This window comes from Martes martes (assembly GCF_963455335.1).
Source record: "Martes martes genome assembly, chromosome: 18".
In the NCBI taxonomy this organism is placed as follows: Eukaryota; Metazoa; Chordata; class Mammalia; order Carnivora; family Mustelidae; genus Martes; species Martes martes.
In genome coordinates this window covers 21,280,927-21,298,427 of record NC_137906.1, presented here as the reverse complement: position 1 = coordinate 21,298,427, position 17,501 = coordinate 21,280,927, and the positions used below count along the sequence as shown (strand labels likewise).

The window sequence follows — 17,501 nt, the reverse complement described above, 5'->3', positions numbered from 1 at the left end:
TTTCCATCTCCTAGAACATTGCATGGCCTGTGGCCGTTGCCCTAGATACTTGTTGAATGAAGGGATGAACGATGCGCCGTGTTTCAGGAGGTGGAGGCAGTCACACATACTGCTGATGGGAGTGTAAATTCATACCACCTCCTTGGAAAGCAATTTGGTAACAACTATTGAAATTGGTGAAAAAGTTCTGGATATAGTCACGGGTTGTACAACATTGTGAATGTACTTAATGCCACTGAACTGCATAGTAAATTTTATATTTTACCACAAAAAACCCCGCAGTTTTGGAACTTCCACAGCAATGTAAGAGATCAACTTTTTTTACTTCCAAAACTTACTTCTTGAACACCATTTGTAGGAGATTTGTACAAAGTAGCCTGTGAATGGAATATTTTATTTGCAAGACTGACTCCTGGTTAGCAGCCGGCAGGCCCAGGAACGCAGACTTACCACAAGGCCACAGCTACAGGCAAGATGACCCGATCCTGTGGTGACATCTTTTATTCTGGGTGCTTCTGTCCCTTTCACAGGTATGTTGCCTTTCACTTTCAACTCTGTAGGAGTGTTTCCTGGTCTTGTTTTTGATGACCCCTAAACCAGTAACCTCTCTATTTATTTTTTTAAAAGATTTTATTTATTTATTTGACAGTGAGAGAGGGAGTGGGAGAAGCAGGCTCCCCTCCAAGAAACAAGCTGGATGCAGGGCTCAATCCCATGACCCTGGGACCGTGACCCGAGCTGAAGGCAGATGCTTAACTTACTGAGCCACCCAGATGCCCCTTCTCTGTGTTTGCTGTTAAGCTTTAATTCGCAGGACAGTCGTGATACATTTTTTTTTTTTTTTGCATTTTCCTGGTTTCTTGACCAGTTGCTCTTGGAACTTGGGAAAATGTATACATTTCCCAAGAAATGCCGAGAAGGAATTCCTACATGTGCACACTAGAAGGAACCACAAGAGGCACCAGGAACACTAGAAGAAAATGGAGCATGAAAGCCAAGTTATGAAAGCGCATCAGTTGGAAAACTAAGATAAATAAGATAAAAATTAAATTATCGATTTGCTAACAAAGTCCTGAGGTGTCTTAAGGGACAGTTTCGGTGGAGTAGTACCTCGTGTAGCAGCCAGCTTTGGAGGCAGACCTGGCTTGGAATCCTGGCCCTTAGGTTTACCAGATACGTGATCCTGGACAAGTTATTTAATATTATTAATGAGCCTCAGTTCCCTCATCTATTAAAGGGAAATAATACCTACTGTCAGGTGTGTAATTTAAGGTTACCCATTGTTTCACGGATGCTGGCAGAAGACAAGAGATGCCAGTGTCATGGACAAAAGGCCTTATTTATGGCACAAGCCAACGGAGCATCATGTTTGTATCGGCTCTTTTGCCTCCCAAGCCCCCCTGGCAACATGGAGGGGCCTGATGCATGCCGGGCACACAGCGAGTGGCACTGTGGAGGAGGAACAATGAACTTGGGGAACCTGGTGCTTTATGGTAAGTAGTAAGCAAGCTGCTCTTTGTCCCACATAGAGACACTGCTTCTCCCTCGCGGTTGCTTAATGCAAACACAACCCCAAGAAATGGCTGGGGGAAGAGTAAACGAGTAGTCAGGGCCTTGTCTTTTTTTCTTTTCCCCCTGTACTCTAGGTTATAGCTTATTAAAGGAAAAGGATACAGATTAAAATCAGCAAAGGATAAAGGTGCATGGGACAAAGTCTAGGAGAAACCAGACACGAATTTACAAACTTGCAGGTGTCCTTGTCCCATGGAGTTGCCCTTTATTCTCCCAACAATGACTCGTGACAATATGTGTGAACTGTTGCCAAGTGGAGAAACTCACCCAAGCCTTGGTGTCTAGGGTTTTTATTGGGGAGTCAGTTACACAGACATGGAGACTCACATGACTGACCTCAGCTGCTCAGACTCCGTCTCCCAGAGCAAAGACAGGCATTCATCATAAACCACATTGTTAGGATAAACTCATCTGGTCAGACTGGTACCACATGACTCAAGGCCTCCAGTGTACAGGAACACCCTCATCAGGCAAAATAGTACAAGGGCTCAGAATTTACCTCCCAGGAAGGAGCCAGGTGCTAGTTCTGAAGATGAGCTTTCTTTGGAATGTGCAGGGTTTGAGCAGCCTGGGTCTGCTGAGTTAGTCCTTTTCTGCACACGCCTGATCTTCATGAGTCCAGTGCCTGGTGAACTACAGTGATGTTTTGGATCTCCAAGAATTAGGATGTGTCTAGATCCAACGTCCAGTAAGCCCTGAAAACTCTAGTTACTTCCCCTTTTCCCGTGCCCTGCCACCCTGGGAAATGGCTGCAGGTGCATTTGGAAAAGGCTCGAGGGAACGTATACAGCATGTCTTCGCCAATATAACGTAGTCCTTCATCAAGGGACTCAACTTTTCCTCATTCAGGAGCCTCTAGGTCTGGAATCCGCTCATCTGACCATTTGTTGAAGGCAAGGCCTTGCATTTTTGGCCTACACAGCAAGTGTGGGGCAGTGCGAGACACACATGGGAGCACATCTCGTAACAACTACTTTGTGTGGTTCTCATCCACATTACATGGGAATGTATGTAAAGTGCTTTACACAGTACCTGGCCCATGGTAAATGCTCAACACGGTGGCTATAACACTACTGCAGTAGGCCAAAGAACACAGTGAATGCAGGCTACTGTTTCAAGAAATTTAGCTGAGGGGTGCCTGGTGGCCTCAGTTGGTAGACCATGCGATTCTTGATGTTGGGGCTGTGACTTTGAGCCCCATGTGGGGTGTAGGCATTACTTAAAAACAAAATCTTAGGAGCGCCTGGGTGGCTCAGAGGGTCAAGCCTCTCCCTTCGGCTCTGGTCATGATCTCAGGGTCCTGAGATCAAGCCCTGCATCAGGCTCTGCTCAGTGGGGAGGCTGCTTCCCTCTCTCTGCCTGTCTCTCTGTCTAATTGTGATCTCCCTCTCTCTGTCAAATAAATAAAATCTTTAAAAAAATAAAATCTTAAAGACAGATTTTAGACTGGCATGTGTGTGTTCCAGAAAAGAGAGGGGCTCTGAAACCATAAAACTAAGAGGAGAGGAAGAATAACAGATGTAGCAAAGTCCCCGAGAGGGCAATAGGGGAAATCATGAGCATAGCTGTGTTGGTGAGCGTCGCGCCTAAGTGAAAATACTGGCCAAAGTGGGGAATGCAATGTTAAGAGCTCCTATCTGAAACCTTAGGTTTCTTAGTGAAAGAGAAGGTATTCACTGGTTAAGGATGTAGGGAAGACTTAAGTCATACTGAAGGCTCACTGAGGTTGGAGATCAGGAAGGGTGTGCTGGCCCCTGTAGGTAGCCTGCAATTTTCCCCTCTTTGCAGCTCATGGGTGATAAATTAATATGGGAGGGTGGATTAGTTCATTCTTTGGGTTGCAAGTAACAGAAACTCAAACTACCTGAAACAGAAGGGGAATGAATTAGAAGGATACTGGGATCTCCCACTGAAAACAGGGCCGGGATCACAGCTGGTCAGGAATGGACGCTGGGACTGAAGCCTTAGGGAACCTAGGAAACTGTCACTCCACTGACTGCACACACCCTGGAACTTGGCCTTCCAAGCCTTATGACTCACAGTCCAGGCCCAAAGAAAAGTTACAAAATTCCTAGGCAGGGTTGGGTCAGCCTGGTGATAAGAGTAGAACGGCCACCTCTAATACAGAGCTAGGCACACATTCGAATAGCTGTTAGGACAGGGCAGGTCTCTGTCGAGTAAAAATTTTTACCCAGTCAAGGACCTAGACTTACAGTTTATAAACAGGGATTCCACAAGGAACACCATTTATCGACATTTTAATGAGACCCAATCTGGTATGACCCCTGTCTTGGGGCAGCTCATCCATTCATCCAAGGAGAAACAGACAAATAGTTACAATGCATCTTGCTAAATACCAGAACAGAGGTAATTACAAACACTGCATCCCCCCAGCTGCTCTCCCACTTTAGGGCTGAGATTAGGAGAGCTGAAGGAACAAGCAACAGGGGTAGGAACATGACTCACTCCAGCTGTTGAATAGGAGAGAAGCCATGTTTGGAAACTCCAATTTGGTGCAGCTACCCAAGGCAAAGTGGTAGGCCTTGTTCATTTAATGCGGTAAAGCTTTATTGAGCATCTACTCAGGGGCAGGTGCCAGGGAGGCATATCAAAGGTTAAGACATGTTGCTGCCATTGCTTTGGGGAGCTTCTGTGAGGAAGGCAGGCATAAACACAACTAGATGGCTGTAGATTCCTCCTGCCCTGTATTCAAGTACTTGGCTTTCTACCCTCCTTGGATGGCCTCACCTCACTTTATGAAAAAAATGTTGACTGAGGACTCACGGAAGGGTCTGTGCTGATGTCTCTTTATTCGGTTGAGAATTAGGGAGGAGTGAGACCCAGTTCTCAAGGATTTTCTAGCCACTAGCTACCTGAAACTAATCCAAATCCCCTGGATGAAGTGTAAGCTGGTCCCAGTTTTACCTCTTGCTGCTAGACCATAGCTCCCCTGCTTCTCCTTAAAATCAGTCTTCTCCCAAAACTCACTTTGTCTATGTCCCAGACCCAACTTGAATCAATTTTCCAAACACAGGGGGCAGAAGACTTAGCTTCACAGTATGTGGTTAAAAAAAAAAAAAAAAAAAAAGCTTAGGTATTTACGTCTCCGTAACCCAATGAAGCCCTGCTCCAATGTCACCACCCCCAAATTCAGTGCAATCTAGAGCTGTTAAAATAAGTAGAGACCAAGGAGGTGTGCACTGTACACTGTGGTGCTGGCTTATTTTTGGATGACCCTTTAAAAGGGACACTGAAAAACCAACACCTGTTTGGAGAGAGATCACGTGTGGGAACTGAAACCCTGTCTTTAAGGAACAATTGACCAAATCATGCTGTTTAACCTGAAAACGTGGGCAAAGCAGTTGTGGTTAAGTTATCTGAAATGCTGTCATGTTGATGAAGTATTACATACTCTGGGCTAGGCTTCTAGGGAAGGAGAAGGTGGTACTTAACCGCCTTCTAAAGATCAGAGCTATCCCACAACGAAATGACCTGCCTTGTGAGGTAGTGAGCTCCCTGTCAAGGGAGGTTTTAAAGCAAGGGTAAAAAAAAAAAAAAAAAACAAAAAAAAACCACTTGGCAGGAGTGTTGAAGAAAAGGGGCTAAACCAGGTTTGTTTAAACCTGGTATGGAGGACGGGGCAAAGGAGGGCAAGATACTGCCCCCCCCTACCGACTGTACGCTGGAACTAGAAAAGCAAACAGCCCCTAAAATGGATGGGAGAACTTTCAGCCCTGATATCCACACACAGAAATTCTTTTGGGATAGGGTAGCCTGGAAAACAACCACGTGATGTCACCCGTCCTAACAGGACTGTTCTAGACACATCCGGTAAGGCAGCCAGTGTGGTGAGACAGACTCAAGTTCAGGTCGCCATCGCAGGAGACCTGGGTGTTCCTTCTGCCTCTGCCTTGTATGACCCGGGGCTTCACCTTCCCTTCCCTGAGCCCCTCCGTGAAATGAAATGAAAATCTACCGACCTTCCTGTACTAAAGGGCACTGCCCTTCTGGGCGGCGCCCCCTGCAGCAGCTCTGGGGCCGCAGTTTGGGGCTCTGGGGCTACACTTGTGGACGGCCAGAGACCACCTCTGGCGGAAGCAACGGCCGCACTCCAGGCAGGGGAAGGGCTTCTCCCCCGTGTGCAGGAGCTGGTGCTGTGCCAGGTGGCTCCACTGGGCGAAGCGCTTAGAGCATAGGTCGCAGGCGTATGGCCGCTCTCCGGAGTGCACACGCCTGTGGCTGGCCAGGAGTGAGGGGTAGGCGAAGCGGCGGCCGCAGTCCTCGCAGGCGTGCAGCTTCTCCTCGGTGTGCGTGCTGCGGTGGATGGCCAGGGAGCCGCTCCGCCGGAAGGCGCGGCCGCAGTCCGGGCAGGGGTAGGGCTTCTCCCCCGTGTGCAAGAGCTGGTGCTGGAGCAGCGTGCTGCGCTGGGAGAAGCGGGCCTCGCAGTGCTCGCAGGCGTAGGGACGCTCGCCGGAGTGCACCCGCCGGTGGCTGACCAGGCGGGAGGACGAGGAGAAGCGCCGCTCGCAGTCCGGGCACGGGTAGGGCTTCTCGCCCGTGTGGATGCGCTGGTGGATGACGAGCGCGGTGCGCTGTCGGAAGCGGCGGCTGCATTCCAGGCAGGTGTAGGGCTTCTCGCCCGTGTGCGTGCGCTGGTGGATGGCCAGCAGGGAGGGGTAGGCAAAGCGCCGGCCACAGCTGGGGCACTGGTGGGGTTTCTCGCCGGTATGCGTGGTCCGGTGATTGGCCAGGGACCGGCTCCTCCGGAAGCAGCGGCCGCAGTCAGGGCAGTGGTAGGGCTTCTCGCCCGTGTGGATGACCTGGTGCTGCGAGAGGTTCTTGCGCTGGGAGAAGCGCTTGCCACACTGGTCACAAACGTAGGGACACTCACCAGAGTGTGCCCGCCGGTGACTGACCAGCAGGGAGGGGTAGGAGAAGCGGCGCCCGCAGTCCGGGCAAGGGTAAGGCTTTTTCAGATTCTGGGCACACTTGTGGCTCTCCAGGGCCAGCCGGTCAGGGAAGGTGCAACCACAGTCCGGGCAGATGGGGCCCCCAGAGGTCTGCCTGGGGATTAGTCGGGGTTTGCTGGGCCGCCGGCCTCGCTTGCCCTTTCGGGGGGCCTCCTTAGGTGGGAACACTTCCTTCTCTCCGTTCTTCTTTCTGGTTCTGGTTTCTATGGACACACAGGGAGACATTAATTTAACAAATACAGGGCCCCTGCCCTTGCCTATGGCAGTGTTATAGGTTAGAAGGTGAAGACACTCAACCCGTCTTCAGGGAGTGTTAGTGCCACAGACATCCCACTGTGACACAACCACTACAGAAACGGGGAGGATATTCCAGGAGTCCCCAGCTCCATCTGGAGAAGTCGGGAAGTGTTTCTTGCAGGTTCTGCAGGCTTGAGAAATTAAGTTTTTGAAGCGGTAAGTATAAGGCAGGAAGTAGGAACATGAGATATGGGCTGGCAGGGACTAGGTGATAAGGCCCTCTAAGCCAGTGGTTCTCAAATGTTATGGTGATCAGAATCATTTGGATGGCTCACTGAAACAATTTTGGGTTCAGCAGGTCTGGGATGGGGCCCAAGAATTTGTATCTGATTCTTTTCCGGGTGATGCTGAGGCTGGTCTGAGAACGACATCCTCAGAACCACTGCCATTCAGGACCATGAACTCTATTTTATCCAATGGTTCTCAAACTTAAACATGCATGCCAACCTGCTGGGGCTGTTAAAAGAGAAATACAAAGTGCTAGACATCCATCGGAGTAAATCAACAGTTTTGGGTCCAGGAATCTCTATTTTTTTTTAAAGATTTTATTCATTTATTTGACAGAGAGAGTGTGCACAAGCAGAGGGAGCTGCAGGCAAAGAGAGAGGGAGAAGCAGGCTCCCACCGAGCAGAAACCCTGATGTGGGGCTTGATCCCAGGACTCCAGGATCATGACCTGAGCCAAAGGCCGATGCTTAACCGACTGAGCCACCCAGGTGCCCCTAGGAATCTGTATTTTTTTTTTTTTTTTAACCAAGTTCCCCAAGTGACTCAGAGATAACTGACAGCCATTTGACAACCTACCGTGGAAAAACAGAAAGGTTTTTAGTAAGGAAGTGTCATTTTAGTAAGGAAGTATCACTTAGTAAGGAACTATCTTGGAAAGAGAGCCCCAGTGTCAGAGAATCTAGCACAGAAACGTCAGTCCAGATGCTTACATCCAGCCCCACGGGTGGATCCGGGGCCCTTCTCCCTGAGGGGCATTAAGGAGAGCCCTGTTTGATCCCCGGGAGAGTGTAGATTCCTGCACTGATTAGGAGTCACCCCGCCAAAAGGGCAGAAAAGAGGGCTCTGCACCCCCAGGCTGCTGTTCCCCATGAAATCCCTTCAACCAAAATCCAGAAACTCAGGGAGGTATCTTGTGTCTCAGAGCACAGTACAGAGCAGACTGGGTTCAGGGATCCTGAGAAGGAGGCCAGAGGGTAGCTCCTTTTAAAAGCTAACAGATTCATTCACGCAATAGAGAACTGCAGACCCTTAGTTTGCAAACTGACATGTAAATCACCCTATGGTGGGACCCACCCAACACCATCAGAGAGACAAGACCCTGAAGCTGTGAAAACAATCAGTAAATAAAGCATTAGAGCATGGGTACCCGTGGCCACTAACATTCTAGACAAGTTTAGAGGCTGCAGGCCCTGCTCGGGCATTTTTCACTCACTTCTTTGGACTGTTAACCCCCTTGGGCACTCCTGCGGATCCAAGGCAGCCGGTTCCCAATCATCGGTATTTCGTTCCAACCAGGAGATGAGGGCTGGTTTGGGACCTGAGCACCCTGGGGAAGGAGAACCAGTCAGACGTCCAGCTTCTAGATAAGGCTGGGTGAAGATCTACCCGGTGTAATCTCCTGACAAGCCCAGGGCCTCCTCCCCTGACACAACCTGGTCACGGCCAGATCTCTGGACACTCTGAACTCCCCGCGGTCGGCCTCCGCTCCCCCTCTCCTCCCCCACCCCCGCCCTACGCCTTCACCCACCGCCCGACCTAAGATCCTCCAACCCTTCGGGCCCCGCGGAAGCGAACTGGGCCGGGCCTCACCGAGCGCGCCCAGGTGGCCGTAGGTCTCCCGCATCACGTCCCGGTACAGGGCCCTCTGCGCGGGCCGCAGACAGCCCCACTCCTCCGGGGAGAAGTACACGGCCACGTCTGCGAACTTCACCGCCCTCGGCCTCCTTCCCCTTCTCCGGCCGGGAACGGGCTCTCCTGGTCCCCGCGCGGAGAGCGGAGCCGAAGGTGGCGCCATTGGACCCCAGAAGCCGGCGCCACGGCCTTCCCCGGCCCGGACCCCTGGCGGACCCCGGGATTTGGGAGCCCCCGCCGCACCGGGGCTGAGCGTGCCTGGGGAGGCCCTGAGGGAATCGGAATCGGCCGCCCTGCGGGGCTAACGGAAACCTTTTGCTGTTATTCAGGCAACTCCTGCCCGAACTTGGGGGAAAGGCACCGGAAGATGCCTTCGGGGAAGATGGCGGCGCTGCTACCGCACCGCCTTAGCCTGGAACACAGGCAGCTTCCAGCTATCGATTTTATTGACCGGAGCGCCATGCCGGCTTCCTAACCTCTTTGCCCTCAAGTGTGATGGCGCTGCGATTGGGCTTCACGCCCTTTTTTCCCCCATTCCGCGCGCTCATTGGGCGGCGACCGAAGATCGAGCGTTCTGATTGGCCGCTGGCGAAAGCGGCCTGTTTGAACGAAGCCAACGGAAGCGTAAGGGCAGGAAGCCGACCTTCTGCGCCAGGTGCCTGCAGCCAGCTTAGAGGCGGGCGGCGGCGAGCGGCGGCGAGCTGGCCCGGCGTCAGTGACAGGCCCCCGTTCTCTGGCAGGCGCTGCCCCGCTGAGGGACGGAATGATTTGAGTGACGGAGCCACTCCGGCCAACCCGGGGCTGAGATTACCCCGGGTGGCTCTCTGAGAATTGGACAATTTCCTTGTTGCCCTTTTGGGAGGGAAATTAACGTTGGCATTTCCCGCGCGCAGGCACCGTTCCCCTGTTACACATTTCGTCTTTTTTTTTCTTTGCTACCATTGTGTTAAGTGATGGTCATCATCCGGTTCTACTGATAAGGAAAATCTCAGAGGGATACTGTTAGTAAAGAGAAGGAACAAGGATTTAAACCCGGGGCTGACCCGGCCTTTATCCAAACCGCTGAACTCGGCTCCCTTCCCCCTACTATCCGAATTCGCTTGTCAACTCAACAGTCTGAGCTCCTGGCCTCTTCTCAGGCTCACTCTTCTGCACATCTCACCATACTTTGTTTACATGGCATCTGTCCAATGTACAAAGCGTAGCTCTAGGCAGTTTGGAAATAAGTCATGCACCACGCTCTGAATGGAGTTTCTAGTTGACTGAGGCATATGCATTTACAACTAAAAACAGTGCTGTAAGCATGTCCGTGAAAGACGTTAAGAAAATTGCTGATGGAACCAGTCAGCCCGGACTCCATCAGCCCCGGGCTCCTGTGTAAGTGTGCAGGGTTTTACCAGCTCAGGGTCATCTCCCAGGGGATTCGAGGGTCAGCAATATGCCACTTACTACATACTTCATCGGTGACATACATTATCTCTCCAACACATTAAATTTTTTTCAAAGCACCTACTATGGGCAAAACATTACACCACGGAGAGCCTGGGTGGCTCAGTCGTCTGGACATCTGCCTTCTGCTCCAGTCATAATCTCAGGGTCCTGGGATCAAGCTGGACATTGGGCTCCCTGCTCAGCGGAGAGTCTGCTCCACCCTCTCCCTCCCTGCTTGCTCTGTTCTGTTCTCTCTCAAAAAACAAAAACAAAAACAAAAACACTATCCCAAAGCCTAAGACAACATGTCAGGAATTCACAAGATAACATAGGTCGTTAAGAGATTCCAAGGAAGATTGACTTTGAACAGAGGAAGTAGGAAACACACACACACACACACACACACACACACACAACTGCAGTGAACATTGAGTTCTACTCTGTCCCAAGCATAGTGATGGTTTATTGAACAAACTACTGGGGGAGCAAGCGGAATGTCAAGCTTGTCAAAATGAGTAAGACAGAGTCCCCTCTGAATGACTTTCCAGATTGATACATCAGGTGGAAAATGAGTTTGGTCTATGAATGGGTAGGGTTTGGGAAGGGCAGTGGTGCTCAGTGTACATCTGTTGAATAAACAGCTGAATTCCACGGCCATCTCTGGTACAAAGGCAGGAATTCAGGAAAGTTCTGACTGTGGCGGGAATGAGGACACTTTCTGTGCAGCACAAAATACTGTTAGGGTAAAACTGAAGGATTGATCACATAGGTTGGCACCAGATATTGGACGGCTTCACCCTGCACACTGGGGAGCTCCAAATCAGTCCAGAAGAGTGATTTACCTTCCGATGATGTTTTCAGAAAATTACTCTGGTAGTTTGTTTGCAGGGCAAACCGATAGCTTTGTGTCTAAGCTTTCTGTCTATACATAATTCAGTTTGGAGAAATAAGATGGTAAACTTAGACTGCTAAGGGAATACAAAGGCCAATGGAGAGCAAACCATTTAATTTGGAAGAAAGTGACTAAACAGAAGACTGGAAAGAAATCTGTGGACATATTGCCCGAATGGTAATGATATGCTGTCAATGATGCTGACATTGAACAGGAAGGATGATTTACTACTGAGATGAAAAGGTGCTGAGCCCTCTTCCCACATGCAGGAAAGGGGAGAGCAGGCTGGGCTGAGGTGCAGCCTAGCCCTTTGGCCCTGGCTGGAAAGGCCCCATTTGGCCCTGGGCTGGAAAGTCCTGGCTTGCCATCATCTTGGTGGGAACTCCTAATGTAGGACCTAGGAATCAGGCAGAGTTGGAGGCTCTTAACTATAGGGAAACATTCTGGAGAGAGAAGCACTCAGGACTTAATGTGAGAGCATTAAGGTTCTTGCTCCTTTTCTGTATAAATTCCTGGATCCATCTTGGGCATAGGGACAAGCAGGGCTCTTCTTGAAGGCTTCCCACTGTAGACAAGGATGGAGAAGATCTAGGGAATCTACACAACAAGAGGCCACATAAGACCAAAGATACATTGTTTTGGAAAAAGGGAAATGGTGTTGAGGGCCAACTAAGTGCCAGGTGCCACTTTGTAGGCACATGAATATAGATGATCTCAATTGAAACTCATCTTCCAGGGGCAACTGGCTGGCTCAGTCGAAGGAAGAGGAGAGACTTGATCTCAGCGTCATGAGTTCAAGCCCCATGTTGGGTGTAGAGATTACTTCATAAATAAAAACTTAAAGAAAAATGAAGCTCACCTTCCAGAGTCCTAATGAGGACAGTTATCAGACAGTTGAGTAGCTTATCCAAAACCTGTTATTAAAGGCAGGGATGAGATCTGAACCTAGAATGTCCTCTGCATTCCATTGGCAGCTTAAACTGGGTGCAAGGCTTTGAGATTAATTTCTCCTTGGTTCATCCTCAATTAGGGGGAAGTAACTGGCAGTGCAACCTTCGATTATAGCACACATGGACTTCACCTTATACACTAACTGGAACCCAACCTTTGCCTCAAATGTCACTGTAGCATAAACCCAGACTCCAGCAAACCATGTTAGTCCTGGGAGAAAGTCATGTCATGAATAATGAAGGAAACTTACATTTTCTCTTGTTTTTTTTTTTTTTTTTTTTTTTTTTTTTAAGATTTTATCTGTATGAGGGGCACGTAGGTGGCTCAGTTGGTTAAGGGACTGCCTTCGGCTCAGGTCGTGTTCCCAGGGTCCTGGGATCGAGCCCCACATCTAGCTCCTTGTTCAGCAGGGAGCCTGCTTCTCCCTCTCCCTGCTACTCCGCCTGCTTGTGCTGTGTCAAATAAATAAATAAAAATTCTTTTTAAAAGATTTTATTTATATGAGAGAGAGAAAGCACAGAGAGAGGGGGAGAAGCAGACTCCTCACTGAGCAGGGAGCCCGACATGGAGCTAAATCCCAAGACCAGATCAAGACCAGACCAAGATCAGGATCTGAGTGGAAGGCAGGCATTTAACCAACTGAGCTACCCAGGCACCCCAAACCTGACCTTTTCTTAGCAGATTCACGTAGTCCAGTTCTGGCCTGTCCATCTCTGGGTGAGGTAACTCACTGGAACATTTCTGATTACCTCTATATTCTGTTCTCTGAAGGAGGACGCCAAGGCACTACAGACCTTTTCACTTTGTACATCAACCCCACCACCACCTTTTTCCCTCTCTCTTCTGCCTCTTCTCACTCTGTGTGGCTACCACTTGATCAAAAGGGATATCTTCCATCATAAGCTTCTTCACAGCACCCACACTTCTGGAATTTAGCTAATAGTGGACATGAACTGAGGGCTCCTGATCTCCAAGGGAGGAGGCTAGGGCACAGGTCTCCCACACCTTGGGTCTCTCCGCGTTTGTTTGTTTTTTGTTTGTTTGTTTGTTTAGAGACAGCGAGCAAGCACGGGGCAGGGTGTGTTGACAGACAGAGGAAGAGAGAATCTTAGGCAGGCTCCACGCCCAGTGCGGGGTTGGATCTTGCAATCCTGAGATTACGACCTGAGCCAAGATCAAGGGTCAGTCAGTTAACTGAGTGAGCCACCCAGATGCCCCTTGACTTCTCCATGTTTGCCCAATGGATTCACTGGCGGGCTTGCAGGGTTAACTTCCTCTGGGAGCTTTTCCCAGTGCTCAGGGTTGAGAAAGGGCCTCTCATCAGAGTGGAGGTACCCGTGGCTTAGCAACAGGGAGGAGAAGATGGCCAAGCTCTGAGCAGGGGTAGTTTCCCCGGTGTGAGTACCTATCTATGAACCGCCAAGGGCGCCTGTGGCTGAAGCACCACCTATAGCCCCATCACCGACCGGTAGGGCCTCTTCCACGTGTGGAGAAGTTGGGGGCGGCGCAAGGGCTTCCGGTGAGCGCAGGGAGCCCCACACTCCAGACAATGATGGCGGCGCTTCCTCCCGCGCATGCTCAGGTGGTGGGCCAGGAGGGCGGGGCATGAGAGGGCACACCCACAGTCCGCGCCCGTGTTGGGCCTGGCTCGGGAGCAAGCGGCAGCTGCAGTCAAGACACAGGTGTGCCATGTGTGGAGCAGCTGTGCTAGACCATGTGCACCCTCTGGGAAAAGTGGACACTGCACAACCACCCCCCAACACACACACACGCACACACACGGGGACGGTCATGAGAGTGGATCCACCGGTGTCTAACAGTGAGGGGACGCAAAGAGCTGCCCACAGCCCAGATGTGTACAAAACTTCTTCCTTATGGAGGTGGCCAGCGCCCTACTTTTTCAAAAACAGCAGCCACACCGAGGGGGTGTGCTGTCTCGCCTGGGCAGAGGAGCTGACGGTAGAGCAGCTCCTTGCACCATGAAAGCAGCCTCCATACTGTCGAAGCGAAACGCTGCTCAGCACAGAAGGCCTGCTGGGGGCTGGCCAGGAGGAAGAGCACAGCCCAGACAGGGTGGCCCCTCTCGCCCAGGCTGCATTCAGTTCCTTCACCCCCCTTGCTTTCTGCACAGAAAAGAGAATCGGAACTAAAGATTGTGGGGTGCTCTGACCCACCCCAGACTCACCCCGGTTCAACCAGGGCAGAAGGTTCTAAAGGTGAAGCCCTCACCCGGCCATGCTCCACCAGCCTCAGGCAGTTTCCTATTTTCAGAAAGAGAAGCATCCCTTCTCACCGCAGGCCTCCAGAAGTGTAGAGCGTTCTTATAAAGAAGGGCTGGATTTTTTTCAGAGGGAAGCTGGCACCTCTCCCTAGTTAAAGACCTTACATATGGACATTTCCGTGGAAACATTTCTAAAAAAGAAAACCAACAAAAACAAAAAGCCAAACAAACCACATCTCAGTGCCTGTGGCGCACACAAAAACACCTGTCTTCTACCTAAATGAAAGGTGGCAAGTCCTTAAATTCTGTAGAGGGTTCCAGGTAGCTTCCTATGGCAGGATATGCCCTGAGAAACAGGGGCAGCCCAACAAACTAAAACAGGCACCCTTCCAAGTCCCGTCAGAAATACACCATGCCGGGCGCCTGGGTGGCTCAGTTGGTTGGGCGACTGCCTTCAGCTCGGGTCGTGGTCCCAGAGTCCTGGGATCGAGTCCCACATCGGGCTCCCAGCTCCATGGGGAGTCTGCTTCTCCCTCTGACTTCCCTTCTCGTGCTGTCTCTCTGTCTGTCTCTTTCTCTCAAAATAAATAAATAAAAATCTTAAAAAAAAACAACAACAAAGAAGTACACCATGCCTATTTTAAAATTAATTAAAATGAAAAAACTCACTTCCTGGGGCATATGAGCCACATTTCAAGTGCTAAATGGCCACATGTGGCTAATGGCTTCTGTGTTCGACCTCACAGACAGAACATTCCCGTAACTGAGTAAAGCTCTATTGAAAGCAATAATCAAAGTACTCAGAGGCAAGACGGCAAAAGACCTCAAACCCCAACTGTTGCCTCGCCCCAACCGCCAGTTGGGGCTACCCTTGAATGCAAGGATGCACCCAGGTCTGGGAAAAAGAACTTTAAAAGGTTCATCGGATTCTTAGGAATTGGGGTCTTCAAAGAGAAGGGTGCAGTGTAGGTGTGGCTGCGGGAAGAAAGAGCCTGCCCCGGGCTCGCTTCCAAGAGAGGCTGCCGTCCAGCTCAGCCTCACTTTCCTCACCTAGCCCAGATCCTCGGTGCCTCGCCGCCGCCTCCGGACGTTTGGTCTTCAGGCTCCAAGCCTCCTTCTTCCATTTCCAGGAGACAAAGTGGGGCTTGGGGCCTGCGAATCCTAAGGAGATGAGGCCGAAAACAAGGCATGGTGCGAGGATGGAACCTAGATCTGGGCAGAGGTGAGTATAGCCTCCCAAACCGGAGCGAAGACACTCCCAATAACAGACACACAAGCGCATCCGGACCGATACCGAATGGTACCCCTTTTCGCTAAAATGCGGAGAAGGGGAGAGCTGGGACGCTTCGATCACTCCCAGATGGTCTGGGGCCGGTCTCATCACATCCCGGCGGAGGGCCCAGTGCTTAGCAACGGGGGTTAGAAGCCCTTCGCGCGCAAGGATAATGGCACCGCTGGGCTTCACGCCCTTCTCCCTCCCCTGCACGGTCATTGGGTGATGAGGGGCAGGAAGCCAGGAGCCGCGTTCTGATTGGCTCTCGGCGAAACACTCGGTTGGAGGGAAGCCGGCCGCAGCCTGCGAGCCCGCCTTCTTCCTGGAGCCCCAGCCAACCCCGGCAGTCAGCGGCAGAGCACCCGCTCGGTGCTCCGCGCGGTGTCGGGCCGCGCGTGCGAAGCCACGGCAGCGCAGCCCGGCTGCCCCAGGGCCCAGAGCACCCCTCGTCCCCCGGGGCGAGCTCGGCCCCAGTCTCGCCAGAGCCCGGTCTGCGTCGCTGTTGGGGGCTCCCTGCCGCCTTTGCACTCAGACTTGAACGACGCTGCAACTTGCATTGAGCGCGCCTGTGTTGAGCTCAGCTCTAGGAGCTGGGTACAGAGCAGGGCGCTAAACAAAACCTCTTAAGCCGTGGAGGTTACCATGGCTCTCCACAGCCTTCCACATTCTCAGGTTTCCGCTGGGTCGGACCCAAGGTTTAGTCCCAGAGCACCTGCAGGTCTCCGTGTCTGATGACGATTAAACGAGGCATCTTCGAACACAAGGCTGGGGTCTGGGAAGAGGTCGCATTTAGGTGGCTGCTGTCGGTGATGCTTACAACCTCTTGAGGTAGACACACAAATATGCAAAGGTCTGGGTGCCTCCAGGGCTGGAAAAGCCCCAGTCCCGAGATAATAAAGACATCATAATGCACGCAGACTTCACTCCTAGCTTAGTATGACTTATATCAGCATCGGAAGGCAACCAGTAAGCCTCTTGCTTATTTCACCTCAGGTGACACCCCTTTTCCAACATTTTGGTAAAACTGTGAAGATTCACACGGGATCTACCATAAGAAAGCCTCAGTGGTAGCACGGACACACACCAGGGAATTATAAACCCGCCTCTGGACAGAGCTGAGAAAAACAGAAACACGGGAAAAGGCAGGCATTGTGAATCAATTTGGAAAACAAGCAAGCAAGCAAGCAAGCAAAAAGGCCAATAGCTCCTCACTGACTGAAACCTGGAGAAAGAGCTAGAGAAATTACGTTAAAAACAGTTGTTTGGGGGCGCCTGGGTGGCTCAGTGGGTTAAAGCCTCTGCCTTCGGCTCAGGTCATGATCTTAGGGTCCTGGGATCGAGTCCCACATCGGGCTCTCTGCTCAGCAGGGAGCCTGCTTCCCTTCCTCTCTCTCTGCCTGCCTCTCTGCCTACTTGTGATTTCTGTCTGTCAAATAATAAATAAAATCTAAAAAAAAAAAAAAAAAACAGTTGTTTAGGGACACCTGGGTGGCTCAGACAGTTAAGTGTCTGCCTTCGGCTCAGGTCATGATCCCAGGATTCTGGAATCGAGTCCCACATCGGGCTCTCTGCTCAGCAGGGAGCCTGCTTCCTCCTCTCTCTCTACTGCCTCTCTGCCTATTTGGGGTCTCTGTCTGTCAAATGAATAAATAAAATCTTTAAAAATTAAAAAAAAAAAAAACAGTTGTTAGGGGTGCCTGGGTGGCTCTGTCTGACTCCTGGTTTATGACCCAGGTCTTGATCCCAGGGTGGTGGGACTGAGTCCCATGTGGGGCTCCCCACTTAGAGGGAGTCTTCTTCTCGCCCTCTGCCCCTAACTCTGCTCTTGCACATGCTCTGGTGCTCTCCCTCTAAAATAAATAAATCTTTTTTTTTTTAAAAGCAATTGTTTAGGGGCACCTGGGTGGCTCAGTCGTTAAGCATCTGCCTTAGGCTCAGGTCATGATCCCAGGGTCCTGGGTTCGAGCTCCGAATCAGGTTGCCTGCTTGGCGGAAGGCCTGCTTCTCCTTCTCCCATTCCCTCTGCTTGTGTTC

General features: G+C 51.1%; 1 protein-coding gene across 1 annotated transcript; it reads right to left on the bottom strand.

Moving 5' to 3' along the window:
- Nucleotides 1-850: 850 nt before the first annotated feature.
- Nucleotides 851-9,196, bottom strand: ZNF689 (zinc finger protein 689). Its single transcript, XM_080831042.1, has 3 exons — nt 8,658-9,196; nt 8,281-8,394; nt 851-6,745 (listed from the first exon to the last, which is right to left on the bottom strand). Exons 1-3 carry the CDS (start codon nt 8,860-8,862, stop codon nt 5,562-5,564), a joined length of 1,503 nt encoding a protein of 500 aa, XP_080687168.1. The 5' UTR covers nt 8,863-9,196; the 3' UTR covers nt 851-5,561.
- Nucleotides 9,197-17,501: the final 8,305 nt, after the last annotated feature.

What these genes read in the sequence shown, in the direction of transcription:
- ZNF689 (XM_080831042.1), bottom strand. Translation starts at nt 8,862, where the DNA reads ATGGCGCCACCTTCGGCTCCGCTCTCCGCGCGGGGACCAGGAGAGCCC. An exon ending in CGGCCACCTGGGCGCGCTCG is followed by an intron (nt 8,395 to 8,657) that starts GTGAGGCCCGGC and finishes CTCCTTCCCCAG; the next exon opens with GGTGCTCAGGTCCCAAACCA. An exon ending in GGGGTTAACAGTCCAAAGAA is followed by an intron (nt 6,746 to 8,280) that starts GTGAGTGAAAAA and finishes GTGTGTCCATAG; the next exon opens with AAACCAGAACCAGAAAGAAG.